Genomic DNA, 23,072 nt, shown 5'->3' with positions numbered 1-23,072 from the left:
TGATGTGTTTCGTTGAAGAGCTGTGTAAAGAGAAGCAGCTGTTACAAGGACTGGTCGAGAATCATCGTCAAACTTTTGTAACGCTTTACTGCCAGTACAAAAAGGAGAAAAACTTGCAGATGCGATTCCAGTTAAGGTGGCTGGAATATTGTAGCGCATTTCTGTTGGAAGAAAAATACACTTTGGCAGCTATTCATTTGGTAGAGACCCCGGAATTAATAAATGTCAGGCAGAAATGGCTGGATTTCTTGAAGGAGCACACCATGTCAGTCCTTATTTGTAGACAGTTATGACATCCTTGTCATCTGCAGTATGTAACACACTCCTGGAACATGTATCATCATTTCAAACCAAACAAGGTAAAACAGCTACAAGTAGTGTGGCTCCTGATATTGAAGAAGAAGGAGTCTATTATCGTTTTGGTGGAGGAGCCCTATGTGAAATGCTGCAATGACGATACAAGCAGACAAAAACATCAAGGAACAAGAATTTGACATCAATAGAAATAAGTATGTTGCTGGCCATCAACACTAAAGATAAATCCGATATACCTGGATACCTTCAATATAGAGATTGAGGTTTTATGTACTTCCCGCATAAAGTATTTATACCATTTCTACAGAAAATAGATACTAAAGTTAAGTTGCTTGTGAACATAGAATCTTTAAATGAGCATGGGGACAACTTGATAAAGGTAAGTCATACTCCTTGTGTGTTCTCTACTGAATTGCTTAATTTTTAAAGGTTACTCACGATGAATTGAGAAAAGGCTCATACAAGGATGATTTCAGTAGTGCATTAAAACAGCGACTTCCAGCAACCATTTTTGACAATGAAAGCGAGTTGGCAATGAATAACATATACGAAGAATTTACTAGGAAACTTTGCAATGCAAGGATTCAGGAATTTATATCAGCCACAAAACAGGAATTCGCAGCCAAGAAAGGATTAGCATCAACTGTCGATACAAACTTACGTACTATGTTATTAAGTGACCATACAAAATTGTCCAGTAAAGTAGGAAAATAATATTATGTTTGTTTTTGTGGGATACATGTTATAGTCTATATACCATATATGTACGAATTTTCAAGGTACACTGTATTAAGGTTTATGTAATGAAATTTTCATTGGCAGACAAACAACCACAAAATTCATGTATTTAAAAAAATTGTACGTAAGCTTTTATGCCATTAAAGATTCATAAGCCCAAATAAATAATACAAGAGTAATAATAGATGTATTATGTCATTCCAAAGTTATCTTGGTGCCATACGTCTTCTTCTTCAGGGGGATTTCAAGGCAACTAAGTGTCTGATCACGATATCCAGCCCCACTGTGATGTACAGCAGCACACTGTTTCACTAGGTGTGCACATCTAGAAGTAGCATAGTTGCAGGCGTCAAGTTTTCCACCTGCGTTGTGCTTAAACTGGCTAAAGAGACTTTCAATGGATGAACCAGATATCCTCAGTGGAGAAACAAAGTACCCTGGATATTTCTCAAGAAAATACTTACAGAAAGCTTGGAATCCATAAATGTCTATACGTAGCAAATCCCATGCTGGTAAAATCAAAGAATAAAATTACATACAAACAATTAATTAACTTACTCTGCCATGATAGAAAGACCTTTTGTGTGCTAGACGTATGGTCAAAATCTTTATCTAGACAATAAATAATTATTTAAGGCATGTTGCAAGTGCAGTCAACAACTAGTATAGTATCTTCAGAAAGCAGTGTTGAAATCCATGTAGTAAAATACTTATACATGTAGCCTTGAGAAATGTTTTGTAAAACAGTGGAATCCATGGAACAAATTTTGTCATGACAAAGAAATCCCTTCTCAAATATTAGGCTACAAGCCTCAAGGTATTTATGGGCTTCAATGGTAGAAGCTACATTGGGCGGTGGTGGTTCTTGATGAATATAGGAGTACAACTCTGTCAATACTTCCACCTGCTGCATAAACAACTTTAACTTTAAATATATTGATAAATTTAACAAACCTGCATGATTTTGGCCGGCGAAACGTTTAGCTTTGTCCAAGAGTCCCTTAGTACATGTACTTCTTTCAGACACAGAACCATGCGGGTCTGTTGTTGTCTGGCTCTACCAACCTCTTGTTTATACATATCCACAATGGTGGCCCACCCAAAAGAACTCTGTCCTTTTCCACGTTGAAAAAGCTTAGTACCTCCAATCTTCGACGAAAATAGAGCATTAATCATATTCTTGAGCTGTTAAATGTTTATTAAAAAGTGGTACTAAAAATACACAAAGTTGTTTACCTGGTATGTTGGACAGACCAACCAAAAACTTAAGTCTGGAAGACTAAACAGATTGATGAACCAAGGCTCAATTTCAAACTTGTCTATGGAGTCAGCTTGAAGAGAATATGCACCATGCTGTCCTTGAGTAGCCTTGATGGTTGTAAGATTTGCAGCACAACCATCACATACTAACAAACTAGTCTTCAATCCATGATGTTGGAATAGTTTGATAGTCTCAAGCACACATGTCAAAACAAATTTGCTGTCAACTGAATCAGCACAAGTAAAATATGGACCAACAATGTCATAGGTGCTGGTCAAATCACGCCACAAAAATTGAAGTATGTAAGATGTCTGTGCTACAACTTTGGGTGCCTGCAGGAGCTGGTAAACATCAGTAAGTGACATCAGATCTTTATTGGTCATTGCTAGTCCAGACAATGTGTTATTTCGTGAATTCCACATTAGTTGGCATGCCACTTTGACCTCATCGAACACCAGCACACTATCTGACTTGGGGAGATGTTTGCCTTGCTTCTCACACTCAGCTTTGAACAAGACATACTGAGCAACCTGGTCAGATATGGAATTGCTACTGGCACCTGGTTCATGCAAACATGTACCAGTGTATGATTGCAATAATGACCTAGAAGGCAGCTGCAAAATATCAAAGCTCTTAAGTGCTTCATAAGCTGCGGCACTTCTGGTAAAAATAGCTAAAGCTATAAAATAAAGAGCATATATGTGACCAGATTTTACAGAACCGATCCAAATCGCACATCAGGCAAAATCAAACTAACACCACCAGTGGATAGCTACACTATCGTACTACAAGTTTTGACCCTCAGCACTACTCAAACTACACGAGGCTGGTTTTTACACACGTCTTTTCTGGGTGGTGTGGAGTGCTCAAATGGCGGTTTCAGGCCTTGTGAAGGACCTGGCTTGGCAAGAGTCAGTGGTTTACTGGTGGACAGCCTTATAATGTTGGCCAGACGTGTTCTCTGCTGATTTTGCTACATATCAGCCACTAAGGAGCCAGCACAGCCCTGTAATCTGGTGTCTGGACTCCAATCGTGGTCTGCCTCCATTTTGAGGTCTAACTTTTGCCCTCCCCGCCACCCCCCAACCTCCACCCCTTTGTGAGCACTCGTGATACTACTTCGCTCGTCCAACTGCTCAGAGTTTCTATCTTATTTGGCGGGAAACTGTACAAGCAGCTACAATTACTGGAAGTGGCTTGAAAGGTAACAGATTGATGCATCTTTTGTGTAACTTTCATACGCGTGCTTGCTATCCTTGGAGAGTTATGCTGGCTTCAATTCTTTAAAACCGTTTATCTCGGAACTTCTAATGTGCGATTTGGATCGTTTTTCCAAAATCCAGTCACATATGAACTCAAAATTGACATACTACAATAGCCTTACCAATCCGGATAGTGATCATATTCCATTGATTGTTTCGTTTGCCAGTGACTAGGAAAATACAAATTGCATTAATTTTTTTTGCATTTACTATCTATTCCCTACCATTCCTTGCTTGATCTTCCTTAAATTGTTCCAGCCGATCCCTCTTATCTGTCGTCCATATCTCCCTTAACTTGTCACTAACACCATGGGTTTCTCCTTCCTCAAATATATGTTGTAATTCATCAACAGCAACACCATCAACAGTACTCATCACATCACACATCTGTGTGTGCTGGTGATCCGACAAAGTTATCTCGGTACTTTCATATTTGGCAAGCTTCCTCTTATCAATACCTCGTTCCATTGAAGCATTTTCTCTCCTCTTCATTTGACTTCTTGGGGACATATACGATAATCTAGCTTTTGAAGAGGAAGCTTGCCTTTTGATCTTCCTTGCTGGACTCTCACATTTGGTGCATTGTAATTGTCTGTCTAGATGAGAGATTAATCTCTTGCAAGCTGAGCAGACAACTTCAGCTTTACATTTGTCTGCAACTGGGGCATTGGGTGGCAGTGTAAACAACTGATTGCAATTGACAGACTCCACCCGATAAAATGGTGACTCTGTGTATCTCACACTCTTTATGTGGAAACGTATCACCTCATGGTAGTACTCCTGGTAATATGTCCACTCTATCCCTGGACAAAATTTGTATGGAGTCGTCTTGCTAAACCTTTTCAACAATTCGTGTACTTCCTGCTGGTTGCTGAGAGTGCCACTTTCCAATTCTTGCAGTAAGACGCGTACTTGATATCTTCCATCTTCTTGAAGCGTTATCTGAACGCGAGACGTGAAACCTAGGGGCGGATGATAGGCTAATCCACGCTGTGTAACAACCATTATAGGTTTATTTCCGTCAAGTGTGTATGAAAGGGTAACTACGAGCTCTGGAAATTTGGGTCCTTCCTTACTACAGATCCATTCTAGTTGAAGCATATCGAACCATCCATCGTTCCATTACTAGAAACATCCTCCTGTTGAACGTCAGCTGGGGGTTTGATTCTCAGGGAAGAAGACTCCTCTCTAATCTGTCGACGTGCCGGGTTACGGACCGGAGTATCCATGACGCGTACACAATGGGTTCCACTCGGCTCCAATATCAGTAGAAAATATTGAACCGGCTAAGTCAGCAAGAAGCGACTACTCCAATTATTAACACGTGTTCGAATTACAGACAAGGAGGATGATAATCGATTTTACATCTAGCCAGAAGCCATCCAAGGTGCGCGCTCATGTTACACAGGCCTATTGAGCGTTGGATACTCTCCCTCCCTCTATTATTAACTCTTGGTAATAATATTGGTAATACTATTAGTAATTACCATTAGTTTTTACAATTGCCTTAGTAATTATGATTGCTTGTGTTGTGTTGTATATTTTATTAATTGACTGCTACATGACAGCTGCAAAGTTACAAATTTCACTGCCCCTGCTGTTATCAAACTTGTTGCCAGCTGGTAGTTACACATTTAATTTGTTCTTGCCCCTCTGTGTGTGGGTGTGCATGTAACTGGCAACTAGACTTGTTTTAAACATGTAAACATATTGTAAACATGATAGTAATTACGATGTGTTTGGTTTTTACCATTAAAATGTTCATCGTAAAACTATTACATTACAATGGTCTTTACAAAAACCAAATGTAACTTTTTAAAGTCACCTACCATATGTTTACACATTTCTTTACTATGTGTTTTTAGTTCTAGCCATACTGAAGAAGAACTACTCAAGGTTATGCCAGTGCTTGCCACAAAACTACATGAAGACTGCAACAAAAATAAAACAGATGGGAGCTCCTGATAACTTTTTGTATCAACTGACCACTTTACCTTCAGTTGATGTCATTAATGAAGCAATCATGAGCTATGCTATTTCTTCAATAAAATCAGACAGTGATTCCTTGCAATTCTGCGATATTGTGGACACTTTGATTGACAGTGATTCATCAAGGCAGTTCATAGCTACTCTTAGACATGGTAAGTGTATCATGTAACACACACGTCATTCTGTTGTAGACTACCCATACAGATCATGTCTCCCTCTGATTGAAGGATTAAAAGCAATGTTGTCAGACCTGATGTTTTGATGCACAGCTATTCCCCTGTAATTTTTGAACCACTGTTGAAAAGTAGGACATTGAACAGCATTAATCTGGGGTTCAATACAATTATGATTCTGGGTTTTTTGAACTGCCGTCCTCAAACTCCACATATTACTGGAACCTGTGAGTTGACTCCTGGCCCAACTACTACTGGCTCATCTTCTCTGCATCTGTGCACCGCCAAACCCTGATTCCAACGTTGATGTTGTGCCTTAACATCAAAAAGGAGCACCATGAATAGTCACTACATGTAAAGGAAGCAACGCCCAAACCTGTTTGCCACCAAATCTGTCCTTTTCAATCTCCTCTGCTTTCTTCTGGAATCAAGTGCTCTCCTGACATCCACTGGCATGTCTGTGTGAATGTGCATAAGTGCCAAACTGGTATATTGATCACTTGCCATTTTATTTCTGAGATATGTTTTAAGTTGCCTTAAAGCAGAAAAAACGTACGTTCAGCTTCACAAGTAGTGATGGGAAAGACAGCCAAAATTGTTAACATATATTAAACGTTTGGGAAAATATCCTAACTTGTTTCAGTTAGGGTAGTAGCAATTGTATTTGGAACAGCATTGTTTTTAAGCTTATTGATTTCAGCTGTGGTTAATGTAAGGTTAGCACTGTAATATCTTTAAAATATGCTTACAGCTACAACCAACACGTGCCTATCACTTATTATTAATGCACACCACCATACACCTGTACACGTGATTATTATATACTACACTCCTCCCTCCTATTGAGAGAATTCCTATGGTTCTTACAATCAAAAGTGTGGTACACTGTAAAGATTAACATGTTTACAAAAAAAATTCCTAAGTTCTCTTACTTTACAATTAATTTTTATTGCATGTGTTGTACCTGTGTGCATTAGAGCAAGTGTCAGTGTTCAAAGCTTTGTTATTGTTGTTTTGGGTTGGGGTGGTCGTTTGTGTAGTTATTAAGATAGGCTGTTGTACAAGATGATCAGCATGAACTCGCTTAGAGGTCCCTAAAACTTTTACCAGATAAGTGACTGGCCCAAAACGTTCTTCGATCTCTCCTTTATCCCATTTCCTAGACGTTCACTACAGTTCATAACTAAAACTTTCTCACCCTTGGTGAATTTTTATAACTGTGAGGTGGGGGTATCATGATACTGCTTTTGCTGTCTCTGTTTGCTTTCAACTGTCTCTGCTAGATTTGGATGAACTAGTGAGAATTTAGTCCTGGGTGAACGTTTCAAAAACAATGATAGCGGCATCTCTCCAGTCACAGTGTGTGGTGTATTTCTGTAGGCAAACAAAAAGCTTGCTAATCGGTTCAACATCGACAGATTTCCCCTCTTTTGTAACACTTGTTTCTCCAGGTTTCTCTTTAAGATTTGCACGGATCATTCGGCAGCACCATTGGATGCTGGATGGTACGGAGGTACCAAAGTTTGCATTTGTGCTTAAAAAACTTCTGAACACTGAAGCAGTGAACTGGGGACCATTATTGCTTACTATTTCTTCTGGCAGTCCATAAGAAGCAAAAATTGACTGTAATACTTCACATGTCTGTAGTACTCCGCATTTCAATAACTTCAAGCCACTTCGAGTGACTATCAATGAGGACTAGGAAAGTGTTGTTTCCTTTTTGGGCAAAATTAATGTGAAGATGCTGCCAAATACGGGATGGCCATTTCCAAGTATACAGTGGAGTTGCTGGTGGAGAATTTTGGACTGCTGCACACACTTCACACGATTTTACTTTGGTTTCAATCACTTTGTCTAACTGTGGCCACCATAAGTAAGATCTGGCTAGAGCCTTCATTCTACATATGCCCGGGTGTTCTTCATGTGTCTCGTGTAACAACCTCTCCTGGAATCTCTGGGGAATCACCACACGTAATCCCCATAAAATGCAGCTTTGTTCTATGGTAAGCTCATTTCTCTTCCAGTAAAATGGTTTAAGGTCATCTGATAGATCTTTTGTGCTTTGAGGCCACCCACGAGATGTGTACATTACCACTTTGGCTAAAACCGGATCAACTTTGGTTGCATTTTTAATATCACATGCTCTAACTGGCAACTCTTCTAGGCACGTTGTTTGGAAAATATCTTCTTCTTCATATGTCGCAGGGCTAACTGGCAGTCTTGACATAGCATCTGCATTTGCATTATTACCAGATGTGCGATACACTATTTGGTAAGTGTATGCTGAAAGTATCAGAGCCCACCTCTGCATGTGTGCTGCAGCTAGTGTAGGGATACCAGACTTTGGTCCTAAAATTGTTGTAAGCGGTTTATGATCTGTTAAATTCCCGACCATAAAGGTACTGGTGGAATTTGCGTACCCCAAATATTATGTTCGAAGCTTCACGTACTATCTGTGCGTAATTTTTTTCCGTTGTGCTTCAGGCTCGTGATGCAAAAGCAACTGGTCTTTCCGTCCCATCATCATCAAACTGTGACAGAACTGCTCCTACCCCGTAGGGTGACGCATCGCAAGCTAATTGCAAAGGCTCAGTGGCATCATAATGGGCCAATGCTGGACTGTCTACCAAAGCTTGTTTGGTGTCTTGAAAAGCTTTTGTACATTCTGGGGACCAAGACCACCTCTGACCCTTACACAACAACTGGTAAAGTGGCTGTACCATATTAGACAAATTTGACAAGAAACGGCCATAATAGTTCAACAACCCTAAGTAAGATTTTAACTCACATAAATTTGAAGGTTCCCGGGCATCCACAATCGCCTGGATCTTGTCTGGAGTGGGGTGTAGTCCTGTTGCATCAATCTTGTGTCCCAGATACTCAACACTCTGTTGCAAAAATCTGCACTTATCTAAACGAACTTTATTTCCTCTAGTTTGAAGCCTCTGCTGTACTTCTTCTAGATTCTGTAGATGCTCAGCCTCATTAGCACCTGATACCAATATGTTGTCCAGGTAACAAATGGTACTCTTTATGCCTTGCAAAATTTGATCTATGTAGTTTGAAAAATGGATGGTGCACTGGAAACACCAAAAGGCAATCTTGTGTATTGGTAAAGGCCTTTGTGGGTGTTTATTGTAAGGAACTTTCATCCACTTCCAATTGCTGGTAAGCTTGCTTCAAGTCTATCTTTGAAAAAAACTTTCCCCCAGCCAGAGTAGCAAATAGGTCTGCACTGTGGGCAATGGATATCCATCTGTCTTGACCCAAGGATTTATGATGACTTTATAATCTCCACACATCTGGATACTCTTGTCTGGCTTCGGTACAAGAACCACTGGAGATGCCCAACTGCTATGATCTACCTTGATCAGTACACCTTCTCTTTCCAGTTCATCCAACTTGTCCTCTAATGGTTTCTTGAGGGAATATGGTACCGGTCGAGCCTTCCGAAACACTGGTTGAGCTTGCTCTTTTAGAGTAATATGAGCTTTTGTATTAGTGATTTTACCCTCACCGTCTTCAAACAACTTGGCATACTTGAAAATGAGGTCATTCACTGGATTTGATTGTTGCACTGCAAATATCTCAGCCTAATTTAACCTGATGTGTTCTAGCCAGTTTCTTCCTAGTAAAGGTACCTTGTTGCCTTTTGCTACTACCAGTGGTAAGGCAGCTGTTTGTGACTCATATTTGACTGGAACACGTATCTGCCCCAGCCGTTCCAGTTTGTCCCCAGAATAACTCTTCAATGGTTTAGTTTCTGTCACGGTAAATTTGACTTTTGTAGGTTGTCTCAGGAATAATGGATACAGCTGCCCCAGTGTCAAACTGCATGGTGACATCGTGTCCTCCTATGGCTACGGTAACCTGATATCCTGCCTTCGTTGACTTGGCAGTAACAACACCATTTAACTGGCTACGATCGCCCCTGCCGGTGCCATAACTACCCCAGTACCTACTATCCTAAGGTTTGCCCCCCATGCTGGGTTCGCGTTCGTTTCGTTACAGCGGGCACCGCCCTGTGGTCTCTCCTCGGTGCACGTGATCTCGACTAATTGGGTGAGACACGTGGGCCTCAGTGCCCACTGTACCCAGAGGATGGAATGCATGTGCAGTCCAGCCTCACCCAAGCAACGGGGGTGCTAGAAGTTATATGAGGTGTGATCCATTAACTGTAAAACATATACACTATATAATTACTTTAACAAAAGAGAATATGTAAAAAGAAAATTACACTACACATTTGAAAGTACAGGGTGTAAATGGGTCAATAACTGTGTGTCTGTCATCTGGACTGCCCCTCTGTCCTCCCTGATGGTTCTTGAACCAAGCTGCGAGCCACTGAGCAAAGCATCTCTCTAGGGGTTCGGACATACAAAGTGTAGGCTGCACTCTCCCATCTCCCCAATGTTTTGATGAGTGAGTCTGGAAGGCCACACCGTGCAGCTGTGGTTGCTGCCCCAATTCTGAAACTGTGGCCTGCGTACTTCCGTGACTCTACCCCTGCACTGTCCAATGCTGTTCTCATTGCTGCCACCAAACGCTCTCTTGTTAAGAAGTGGTTCTTCGAGTACCAAAAGAATGGGCCAGCCTCTGAGCCTCGTTGAACCATATATGCCAGAATGGCTGAGACCGGACATAAGTCATTGTTTGTCCTTCCTAAGTACACTGTCACTCCCTTTCGGAACGGGTCTGTTTTAGATGCCTTAATTGCTACCTCCAAGAACTGAGGGTTCTCTGTGCTGTCCACCCGTACATCGCCATAAGACAAGTGAACTGTGGCATCGTACTCTCTTTCTGAAGGAACTACTACTTCGCCCGAACGAAGAAAACCAAAGAAGCACATACAGACAGCTGCCCATAGCATGACTGCTTTACTCCGATCTGTCTCCAGTTCCCAGAACCGTTTTAGAGCTCTTAGGATATCTGGGGTGATGGGGAGCCTTGACCGGTTCTGTCCTGCTGCTGTCTGCTGCTTCAACCCCTTTATGATAAACTCCAGCTGTGGCATAGTTGCCACATTTGGATCCCCCAATCCCAGAGATATCTGTGTGTACCGTGCAGCCGACAGATAGCTTTTGACTGTCCCCGCTGCCAAACCCTCTCTATACAAAAAGGCTACGAAATATGCCAAGATTGCCTCCGACATTGGGAATGGGGGCAAATTAAACTTACTACAAAATTCTATATATCGTTTGCTTCCTGATTGGTATGATCTCTGGGTAGATTTGGCTATGCCGGCTGAAAACAGCTCCCGAACAACTGGGACCAGGATGCCGACGCCCAGTCTGGTTGTTCCTTCATCAACAGCCTCAGTAGAACTTCTGGGATGGTATCCCTGGTGGCTAGAGCCTCTGGTATCTGTGACAGCAGAACAGTCCAATTATTACGCGAGATTGCATCTGCTAGTACATGTATATTCTCCCGACCCGGTATATGTACTGCTTGCACATGTATGTTGAATAGAGCACGCAAGAAGAACAAGCATCGCAAAAGGTGCATAATTTTCTCCACTTTGCTGTAGCCTTAGTTAATCACCGTGACCGCCCCTTCGTTGTCACAATGCACTAATACTGTGGACAACCTCCAGTGTGGGCCCCATACTGCACAGGCAATCACTACCGGTAATAACTCTTTCAAAGTAATCCCATCTTCATCACATTTCTGTGAGGTGGTGCTATAGACTTGTGACCAATTAGCCTGCAACCATCGTTTTCCCCACACTGCTCCACAGCCGAAACTGCCTGAGGCATCTGTCGCGATGTGGTGGTCCACCTTCAGTGGCCCGTATTCTTGCAGCATTGAGATCCCGTTCCACGACTGGAGAAAGGTGGACCACCACATCAGGTCTGATCGCACTCTTATGTTAAACCTGATGTGGTGATATGGCTGGGCTGTCTCTGCCAGTTTTTGGTAAAGGTGCCGTAGGAACGTTTTCCCTGGTTTTACTACCTTACAGGCATGGGACAGTTTGCCCACCAATGACTCTAAGTCCTTTTTTAAGCACGAATTTTTGTGCGTCCACCCCTGTATCAAGCTCTGCAACTCTGTTAGTTTGTCCTGTGGCAACCGTACCTCCATTGCTCTTGAGTCCAACTCAAAACCCAGAAATGTGAGGCATGGAGTTGGACCCTCCAGCTTATTCATCGCTACCGGTAACCCTAATTCCTCAAATGTGTTTAACACTATCCTCAGCTGAGCTGCACATGCCGCATACAGTGGGCCTCCCACTATTAGAAAATCATCGAGATAGTGTATTACGAACTGAACACCGCGCTGTTTTAGGACCCATTCTACTGCATCGGCTATGGCTGTGAAGATTTTGGGTGCTGAACGTAGCCCAAATGGCAATGTGGTATCGACAAACAACTTGTCCTGCCATACCATGCCCAATAGCCATCGGTCCTGTGGGTGGATCGGTATTATCCTGTAGGCATGTTGTACGTCTATCTTCGCCATCCATGCACTGTAACCCTGTTTAACTACCTCTCTAGCCGCATCCTCCACTTTGACATACTGGAGTGAACATAACTCCGTACTGATGCCGTCATTCACACTTTCCCCCTCCGGAAAGGATAAATCCACGATACTTCCCAGGTGTCCCCTTTGGGATTACGCCAAATCGACTAGTGTGGATTGTGCCCAGGCTGGCAATATCCCGTCGGAATGGACCAACCACCCTACCTGCTGAGCATTCTGATAGTAGGTAATCCGATACTACTGTTGGGTTTTGGTTCGCTGACCTCATGTTTCTATTCGCTGGCACGCAATTTTTACTGTAGTCAAAACCCACACGGAATCCCTCACGTATGCCGTTCACCACATAATCCCTGAACTGGTGGTCTGGATGGTTGGCCAGGACTTGCTCCCACACTTCCCACCTCAATGGTGTTATTACTCCATCCAACCATTGGGGAACAGAGCTTTGGTGCCCTGGTGGTCGACAGGCATCCAATTTCCGGAGATCATCCATGTACAGATAATCCTCTGCGAAGGAAGGACCATTGTAACTACTATACTGATCAAAACCTCGTCCCTATGGCCCTTTATTTAGGCTTGCCCAACCGACACCTTGCGCCATACATTTTTGTATTTCATTTTATTATTATTATTATTTTTTTTTGTGAATCTAGTATTGATGGTCTTCCGCTGGCTGTTGGTTGGTTGTGGGGCTATAACTTGTCGTTAACATCCTATGGTGCCCTTGTTTGAGCTCTGACCTGTTAGTGTATGAATACCTGCCCTGATTTAATTCAGATATATTTAATATTTTAATGATCATACATGCCTTAGTCACTGATGACTTATACAGAAATATCTAGTAAACCTAAATCAAATTTATTAATGAGTTTTTGCCAGTTTGAGGATTAGTGGGCACCTGGCCAGCCCTGTCCTCTACCTCTTGATCCTGGCCCTCGCGATCCCTGAGCCCGCTGACAAACTGTTGCTGGGTGACTGCCACCACACTGTGCACATACGTGAGTATGACGGCACTGGGGGAACCTGCATCTATCCTGGTTCCAGGATCTGCATACTTCCCCCGAGGGTGGCAGATACCGCCAGCCTGGCCTGCTGCTCCAATTTCCTGGGCCCCTTGGGGAGGCACTGCTTGGGCTTGTGTCTTTAGTGTCTGTTCCGGCTAACATGCACTCACTGGTCCTATGTGAGAATGACATACACAACTCGCATCTCAGTCCAGTTTGAGACTCTCCTGAATAACAGGCGTGGTGTAGGGTGCCATTAATCTCTGACCATCGCCGGTTGCCCGATGCTGCTGCCTGCCTTCGAAAGGTTGCGTCATAACACACCCATGCCCTTCCTTGGAACCGTTGACTAGCCCGGACGATTTCCTGCATGTAGGCCATGAGTTTCGGGATACACTCTGGATGACCTGGCCCCAGCACTGATATGTATGTTCCGAAGCACTGTATCCACGTCAGGATATCCGTGACTGTGTGCTTCCGTGAGCCCGGTTTACTCTCTTCACCAAATAGCTGCACTTCTGGCAGGAGTTCGGCCATGTCGAAGAATTCCCATCAGCTAATTCGCTCGGCTAATGTTTTAGATACTGGTGTCAGACCAGCCCCAACGTACACCCCTGCTGCTAGTTGCTCTTGTCCTTGGAGGGAGGGGACTGCCGACCTCTCTAGTGTGCTTAGACCTCTGCTCGAGTGTGGGAGTATGTTTCCCAGTCCAGGTAATCCGCTGGATGAGATAACTGTTGTCGCCACGCCGCTGCTCCCTGCACCAACAGTCGACGTCAGTGGAATCTCCTTGAGAGCTGCTGTCGATGGGATCACCCCTAGTGGAACTGTAGAGAAGTACAGTAATACCTGTCTTAACTACCTCCTTCTGGACCCTGCCAGCCGTGGCCGTGTGACCCGCTGAGTCGCTCGATCCGTTCCCTAGAGATTCGACCAATTTACACCGTCGCCTACAAGCTCCCGGGCTCGATTTTTTTTTTTTTCGCTACGGGCTCGTCCGACTACGCTCGCTCTCGGCCACCCGCCATGTTTGTTTCTGACCTCGCGAACACTAGCGTGTTCGTCATCCCTGTGCTGTAAGCAACACCAGGGAGAACCCTTCTTTTATATGGCGGGGGCCCTTCCTTACCTGTTGTACTTGTTGACGTCGTTATGACGTTGGCTGGTGGGTTGGTCTGTCCTTGAGCGGCCTTTAATAAACTCCTCTCTACGATTTTCTCGATAGACGACTCTAAGTCTTCCAGGCGCACCATCTTTGTTGGTGGCTCCTTGGGATCTGGTATCTGGGTTGGGGGTAGCTCCCCGCGCCCGCTCGTCTCTGGTAGGTTGTCTCCTGACGTTTCCATCCTACTGTCTGTCTGACAAACTGTCGAGCAAAACAATTTAACTTCCACTGGTTTGTGAACTGTCACCTCGTGTTCGAACACTGTACTACGCATGCGCTAATTACTGCCATATGCACGTGATCCCTCGAATTGATCGTACCCACATCGGCCAGTTAACCTGGGTTAAACTGCGTCTAACCCTCATTCAAATCGGTATCACTCTCAGCATCTAGATCTGTCACCTGGTTTTCAGAGTCACTATCAGTGTCAGGATTGGTAACTTGATTTGCATACTCTCTTGTGCAACGTTTTTTGCTATGTGGCCAATCTTTCCACATTTTCTACATTTTTCTGGTCTAAATCTGCAGACCTCTGCTCTTTGCTTCCCGCCACACCGATAACAGCCCTTGGCTTGTCTTTCTGCTTGTGGTGTTTCATTTGCACGGTTGTATGACTGTTTCTTAGACCTGTATCTCTCACTCACTGCTTGCACCTCCCGAGTACCACTATCTGAGGTCTGTAACTGACCCACATTTCTTTCCGCCATTTCCATTGCTTGAGCAATTTCACAAGCTCTCTTAAATGTGAGATTCTCTTCGGTCAGTAACTTCTTTTGGGCTGATTGTTGACGGAGTCCACAGGCAACTGATCACGGAGGGCGTCATTTAGAAAAGCACCAAACTCACAATGTGTTGAAAATTGTTTTAATGTTACGATGTAATCTGCCACACTTTCGTCTTCCTGTTGTGTTCGCTTGTAGAATTTGTAGCGTTCTGCTATGACGAGTGATTGTGGCTTCAAGTGAGAACGAAGCGTCGTCAGTAAATCATTGAATCACTTGTTCTTGGGTGGGTCTGGTGCTAGCAAGTTCCGTAGCAATTCATAGGCTCTTGCCCCAATGGCTGACTAAAATACAGCTGCCTTCTTGGCATTGGGAATGTCTTTGGCAACGAAGAATTGTTCCATTCTTTCAATATAACAGTCAAAATCATCCTTGTCGATGTCCAGTTCATCGAGACGACCGATAGTGATTGTCGCCATCCTCGTCGCCACTGTAATATCTTTAAAATAAGCCTACAGCTACAACCAACACGTGTCTATCACTTATTATTAACACACACCACCATACACCTGTACACGTGATTACGATATACTACAAGCTCCAATAGTGTGCAAGTGTTGTTCATTCAAAGCCTTCCAATGGGACTTCCACTGATCTTCCCACATTTTACTCCATAACTGTAATTCTGATTCAACACCATGGCAGCAGGAAATCTCATCGGAGTAAAATTTTACACAAGGCTGTAAAATATTCTTCCAGCTTGAGTTAGTAATAACATTGCATGGCAGTAGCATAGTTCCTTTGATTACAGTATCTTGACCATCAGAAAATCTTTCCTGTAAACTTGTAATAATGTCATCTAGGATTGGAATCGTTACATTAACCCGAAAGTAATTCATGACCATCTGTTCTGGTGTTTCAACTGCAGTAGATGGTAAAGCATTTCGACGATGTGATTGCCTTCCACAAATTCGTGGTGCCTTTACATCAACATTAATTTTCTGTGCTAGCTTAGTAGCTTGTTCATGGCAATCATGGTGAAAACTTGAAACATTTTCGCGAACATCCTTAAGGGTTCTAATTATCACCTGAACTTGGTTACCAACATTGACCAGATCAATTCCTCTTTTTGTAGAGATGTTGTTATTCCAGCTATATAAACAATTACTTTTTGTGTTATCACCAGATTTTTGATGAATTCAAAATCAATCCTCTTTATGAACGAAGATGCCTGAATGACACTTTCTCTGTTCCAGCTTCCATCAGAATTTTCTTCAATGTGACAAAATGTTTCAAAACGGCTTCCAACGGATTTAGTGATACTTCCAACGCATTAACTCTTTCTACCCAACGTGTTCTGCACAAGGATAATAGCTTAGACTTTACAGCATCTGGATAGTTTGATACAAACTCTTCCAGTGCACATTGACATTTGGGAGAGATATTAAAATAATTACAAAAGAATTAATGGCATCCATCATGTTAACCACACTTTTTAGTTTACACAATCAGGCAACACACAAGTTGAGCTTATGTGATGCACAATGGAAGTACATGTATATAGCCTTGGGGAATTTTTACCGGATTAGCTTAGCAGCTCCATTACACACTTCTGCCATATTTCCAGCACCATGTCTTCTGCACAAACTCATGTCCAATTTCATTAAAAACATTCTTTTTGAATCAACTCTGCTATCTGTTCTCCCTTTGTTCAGAATCACATTCCAAAAATGCAAAAACATCTCTTGCACAACACTTTGTGCATCCACATACCTAACTACTAATGCCATTTGTTCCTTATTTGAACAATCTCTACATTCATCAGCAATAATTGAAAACAATCTCCCTCCACTTTGAATTGCATTCAAAATGGTAGCTTGGATCTGCTTACCAATTAAGCCTATTATTTGATCTTGAATTCTGTGAGATGTGTACTGTGCATTTTTAGGAGCTGACGAGAAGTGTTGTGCCAATACATCATCACCGCTGTCAACTCGAAAATCTAACAAGGCTCTAAAATTTCCAGGGTTACTTGAATTGTTACCTTCTCTGTGCCCTCTTAGTGTAATATTTTGATGGCTACAACACAATAGGGTTTTAATAGTAGAACCCACTTTTTCTTTTTTACTATGGTTTGAGCAACAGCTGTATTCAGTTTTGTATCTATTGAACTTTGCTCTGCTCTCATAATTTAGACAAAATTTTCTGCCTTGATGGTTGCAGTTTTGTGCACTGCTGATTTTAGAGCATGATCATTTAATTTTTCACACACAGTTGTCCAAAATGTTATTGGAGATTTTACCAAGCAATCAAGCTTAGATGAATTCTGACCACTTTCTGTTACTCCAAATAATGCACAAACCTTACAATAGGTTCCATCCTTTGAAGGTGAATACACCAACCAATTATGCTTGTCCATCCAATTTGGATTAAAAGAATGTTTCTTTCCATACTCGACACACACCAGAAAGCGATAATTTTTACTTGGTTTGAAATGGTTTTGAAGAGCTGACAACTTATCAGCATCTGTTAAGGTCTTCCCAGCAAACAAATTAAAGTCGTTAGCTACAGAATGAGACTGCAAGTCTTGGTGTTCACTGCTTGTACTTACTTGTGACACTGCCACATCCAAGTCAGCATCAGTACCTATGATTGAAAATTGGTTAACACTAATAAGTGGGTTGAATCATAAACAATGAAATAATCAACCTAAAATCAAAATCTCACCTAACTTCAGCCTTTTCCCACGTGGTTCACAAACTAGCTTTAATTGTGTACTCCGCATATGTATGGTGGATATAAATATTCAGTGCTTTAATTAGAATTTTAAAATTCCACGATGATGGACATTAATTAGAATGTGTTTCAACAAACAGAAGTTTGGTGGACAAAATCATGGAGGAAGATACCAGTACTGAGGTATATGTTACAACATTGTAATAGTGTGGGATTAAGACTTTGAAGTCAATTATTTAATCATTTTTAACTTTAGCAAAGTATTTCGCTAAAAATAGTGAAGTATAAAATACTTTACCAGTTTCTGGAAACCTCAGAAACCCCCCTAGATCCACCCCTGTGAATAATTCGACCTATCACCTTCAGTAGAACATACAACAAGCTAATCCATTGCCAACATCCTTTTGACGCACAGTACAATTACAGCATCCTTCCAATCCCAAAACACTTCTCCTTTCCTCCACACACAGCCTCCATCTAAACAAGCAACTTGCCTCGCAAAACAGGGCCATCACACAATTACAAAATCGTCTTCTGATAGTCCTCCTGCCTTTCTTACCTACAGTCAGAATAAAGCAGTCCCCAGTTGCGAAGCAGGCTTAACAGCAACTACTTCATTGTTGGACATAAAGTGCTGTCCTAAAACATTGGTATATACCCATGTTCATTTTCTGGTCCCTTAATTAACTATAACCATCATTCTTCAAAACTGCAGTGGGCCTCACTAGCCTGTGGCCATCGTGAACTTATAACTTATGGATACAGTACCATCTAGGTCTACTTCACACCTCCTCAGCTCCTTCACCTTCTGTGACCACCTTTAAATTCTCTTCTCACATTGAAAATGGCCTACTGCACCATACTGAAGTTTTGTCAAGATCTTATATCAACTGCAAACACCTTTAATGTGCCTTACTTTTGTCAGTAGCTTTAGCACATCAACACTCCTCAAACCACAATGAACTCTTCAGCAGAGCTGGTAATGCAAGATGGGCCCAACACTCCCTGCCGTACTTGCTGTACCCTCCGAGGGAAGGCTCCAAATGGACTATTTCTGTTTCAACAATCACACATAACATCAGGCATAGCAAACTTGTGCACAGAAAACAGTAACACACATGATACACCGTAGACATTGTGTTTGCAATACATGCTTAATATTGTATATCATAGTGTTTTTAGTAGGAATGTAATGTATTGGTGGTTGGAAATTTTAATTCCTTAGAAGTACATAATGCCATGCATAAGTATGTACTTGTATGTGCATGTGTATGATATGAATAATTAATAATGTACTTTTTGTATAGCCTCTTGGAATATGTTAAATTTTGTGAATTTATTTTACTATTTGTAGAGTTTCTGGAAGCATTAAGTTCTTCGTTTACTGCTGCAGTAACTACATCCACAGTCACTCAAAATGTACAGTCATCTAGCACTCAAACATCAATGGTTACCAGTATTTCCCCACAATCATCCAATCTGCCAGCAGCAACTGCAGTGCCTCCCAATCCGCTGAATGCACCGCAACCTGCCAAAAGTGTGTACTTGTCAGTGCAATTTGTCATTATTGGAATGTATGCTGATTTGGATCCCAATATCCAATTTATCTGCACCTGGCCACTGATACTGATTATACCAACTCAATATTTGTCAGGAACTATGATAGTGGCTCATAATTGGGATTACTCATGGTTTTTTTTTTTTTGCAAAAATCCTAATACAATGCACACCTAAAAAAGACAACCTTCAACTCAAAATGACCCTCTGGTGGTTCTTTGTAAGGAGTATAGGTCCACTGAATATCAGGAAACAGTATACATATGCATTTCAGATGAAACTGAAACTTGTTATTCATATCGAGTATCTTGTTCAAGCGTTTGTTACATGTAGTTGCTTTTCGCTGCATATCTCAGTGTTTTTATTGTGAATTCTTCTAAATCATTAAAAGGTTATTCTACAATAATTAGTCCACCTGTAGACCAATTTTCAGCTCATTTCTTTAAGCAGTTTGCCTATAGTTGGCATGGCAACTAAACATTTTTATTAACCAAGCTTGATCACATGATTGTATAGTTGGTATTTGTTCGTGGTCTTAATCTTCATTTCTTTTAAACCACCAAAACTGACGTTCTTGTGATAAGTCATTGACTTCTGTAGTTGCTTGAACTACAAATTTGATATCTTAAAGCAGTTTACCATGTAGGCATGACAGAAGTTTGATCTTATGTTACGTGAATAATTGATCATACTGTAACTCTGTGAATCTTGATCGGATTTCCACTAAAATTGATATTGAGATTTACTTTAATATTCCCTTTAAGTGTACCAAATCTCAGGAGTATACTATGGCAGATTTTGTAAAATGTGCAAATAAATAAGAACGGAAATTTAAAAATAATAAAAACTAAAGAAAAACAATTGAAATTGTGGCTGCTCATATCTTGAAAATTGCTGGGGCAATTTTGCTGGGGCTTGTAGCAGAAATCTCTACAAGGTAACTTGTTTGTAGCTGAACTCTCTATAGGGTGATCTGTTTGTAGCTGAACTTTCTACAGAGTGACTTCTTTGTAACTGAACTCTCTATTGGGTGACTTGTTTGTCTCTCCACAGGGTGATTGAACTCTCTACAGGGTAACTTTTTTGTATCTGAACTCTCTACGTGGAGACTTCTAATGTAACTAAACTCTCTGCAGGGTGAATTGTTTGGGCCTAAACTCTCTACAGGGTGAATTGTTGTAGCTAAACTCTTGACTTGTTTCAACAGAGTGACTTATTTGTAGCCGGACTCTCTACAGGGTTGCTTCTAATGTGAGAGTTTAGCTACAAACAAGTCTCCACGTAGAGAGTTCAGGTAGAACAATTCACTCTATAGAGAGAACTACGTACAAACAAGTCACCCAGTATAGAGTTTAGCTAGAAAAAACTAGCCATCCAGTAGAGATTTTAGCTACGAGCAAGTCAGAGTTCAGCTACCCCTGGGGAGAGTTTAGCTACAAACAAATCACCCTTTAGAGATTTCAGCTACAGCAAGTCACCCTGTAGAGAGTTCAGCCACAAACAAATCACCCTGTGGAGAATTCAGTTACATTAGAAGTCTCCATGTAGAGATGCTAGCTACAACAAGTCAGTTCAACTACATTAGAAGTCACCCTTTAGAGAATTCAGGTACAGCAAGTCACTCTGTAGAGAGTTCGGTTACATTAGAAGTGGAGTTCAACTATAAGCAAGTCACCCTGTAGAGAGTTCAGCTACCCTGCATATAGTTCAGCTACCCTGCATATAGTTCAGCTACAAACAAGTCACCCTTCAGCTATATACAAATATTTTGATGCATGCTCCCACAAAGACTTATTTCTTAAAGTACAACAACTACTGTTTTTAATATAAATAAATATATAAAAAATACTAAGAACCTGGATAAGTATAACATCAGTATCAGATGTGCACTATTGCAAATATAGAGGTTTTCTATTTGTTTGCAGTGGTATTTATACTGCCATGCAGATTATTGATATCAGTTCTCAACCGTTTGTGTTTATTAGTGATGCTGCAGAAATTGCCAGATCTGTAGCCGATCCAATCACTAATCCAATTTTTGGAACACCTCTAACACTATGCAGTGCTATAGGTGTACATAAAATAAACTTTCTTGAAATGTTTATATAAAAATTGTGCCTGTGAATGTTGCAATATGGATGAAAAGCCATTATTTTCTGTCACATAGATCCCCCATTGTCAAAGACAAGATTGCAAGAAGAAATGAGGTACAAACAAGAAAGATTGCACACAGGTTAGTTTACTAAAACAAAAACAGCTAGTGCAACTGTCTGTTTGCCAATGAAATATATGTGTTATAAATGAGAACTATGTGTGTGCGTGCCAGATGGCTGTCCATGTTTCACTTAACAAGTCAAGGGACTTAAGGTTCCCAAATCATCATCTATAAGTAATTGCATAGTCCTCCTCTGACCTTTTGACTTAGATTTGATTTTGAAAGCTGTATCCTTTTTCACAGTTCGGATGTTTAGGTATGGATTACAGCCATAATATTATGATAAGGTACAATAGCTGTACCTCCCATTATTTGTGTCTATGTTGTGTTCTAAAATTTCTTGTCCTGTACAGTTTAATGTTTCCCAAAATAGCCAAGCCGTGGAAAAAGGTGCAGTCACCCTAAAAAGTCAGGGTAGAAAGTTGTGAAAGCAAAGATGGCAGCCAAGAAATGGCTGCAGTGATTTTGTTGTCAACTTTAATAATGTGACAATGTTGTCATTATTAAGGTTACGGGATACTGTAAACACCACATGTACACTATCAATCATTTTTCATGATTAGGTGTTTGATTTTTCTTAATGCATTGTTGTCAAATATTTATGCATTCTTAACTTCTCATTAATCGATGTGGAATTCAAATGTTGTTATGGAAACATGAGTTGTTCCCATGCCAATTAGTGAAAACTGTGAACCAAAATCAGACCAATGAAGAACCATGAGAACTTACTAACAATTCTAAGGTTTGAAGAACATCACTTGTGAGGGACTGACAAGAGGATTTGTGAATAATGTGTATAGTTGCTGAAATATGACTACAATATGGCCTAAAGCAAGACACTGTGGTTACTAAATTAATTTTTAACTTGATATCACAAGCACTAGAAACATTATTTCTAACAAATGGCTCCGTCAAGCCCTAGACAAGAAGCCAAACTAGTAGTCTGTTTATACAAAATGTTAACAACTAATTTGATAGTCTTGATTTTTGGTTTAGGAAAATATCGCCATTAGTCAGCGAAACTACGCATATGCTTACAGGTGTGCCAGTTGCTAAGTGTGTTGTATCTATATCTTGTACTGTTACATGTGTTTTCTTGCACCTTGTAACTGTCCAGTCAGCACGCTGTGATTCTCCCAACAATTTAAGCCTGTTACCAGCTGATACACAACACAACAACACCAAGCCCGCCTTAATTACGTAATAAAATTTTGTTTGACAGTCACTCACTATCCTGTAACCTTAAGGTGGCGCTAAAGCAATAACGCACATTCTTGACAACAATCTGCTGTGTCTCAGCATGGTCTCAATTTTAAGACATATTGAAAGCTAGTACTTAATTTTCCATGCAAATAAACTACACATACAGGAATCTATCATTCGTAGAGAGTACAGAGCATAGAACTGCTCGCAAAGTAAGAAATTGGTGGTACGTAGTGGACCACAGAAGAC

At 41.2% G+C, this 23,072-nt stretch overlaps 1 protein-coding gene across 4 annotated transcripts in view; it reads left to right on the top strand.

The window, feature by feature from the left end:
- Window positions 1-23,072, top strand: part of LOC136263808 (uncharacterized) — a 72,184-nt gene that overhangs the window by 26,166 nt on the left and 22,946 nt on the right. For 3 of the 4 annotated variants that reach the window (XM_066058433.1, XM_066058431.1, XM_066058432.1), the window contains 3 exons: window positions 5,442-5,717; window positions 19,203-19,385; window positions 21,573-21,638. In XM_066058433.1, the coding sequence (XP_065914505.1) occupies window positions 5,442-5,717; window positions 19,203-19,385; window positions 21,573-21,638 (525 nt within the window). The remainder of the gene's footprint in view (window positions 1-5,441; window positions 5,718-19,202; window positions 19,386-21,572; window positions 21,639-23,072) is intronic. The other variant, XM_066058434.1, reaches the window with a different exon arrangement.

Source organism: Dysidea avara, chromosome 8 (genome assembly GCF_963678975.1).
Source record: "Dysidea avara chromosome 8, odDysAvar1.4, whole genome shotgun sequence".
NCBI lineage: Eukaryota > Metazoa > Porifera > Demospongiae > Dictyoceratida > Dysideidae > Dysidea > Dysidea avara.
Note: the sequence above shows the minus strand (reverse complement) of the source record. Positions and strands in the feature narration are given on the sequence as shown.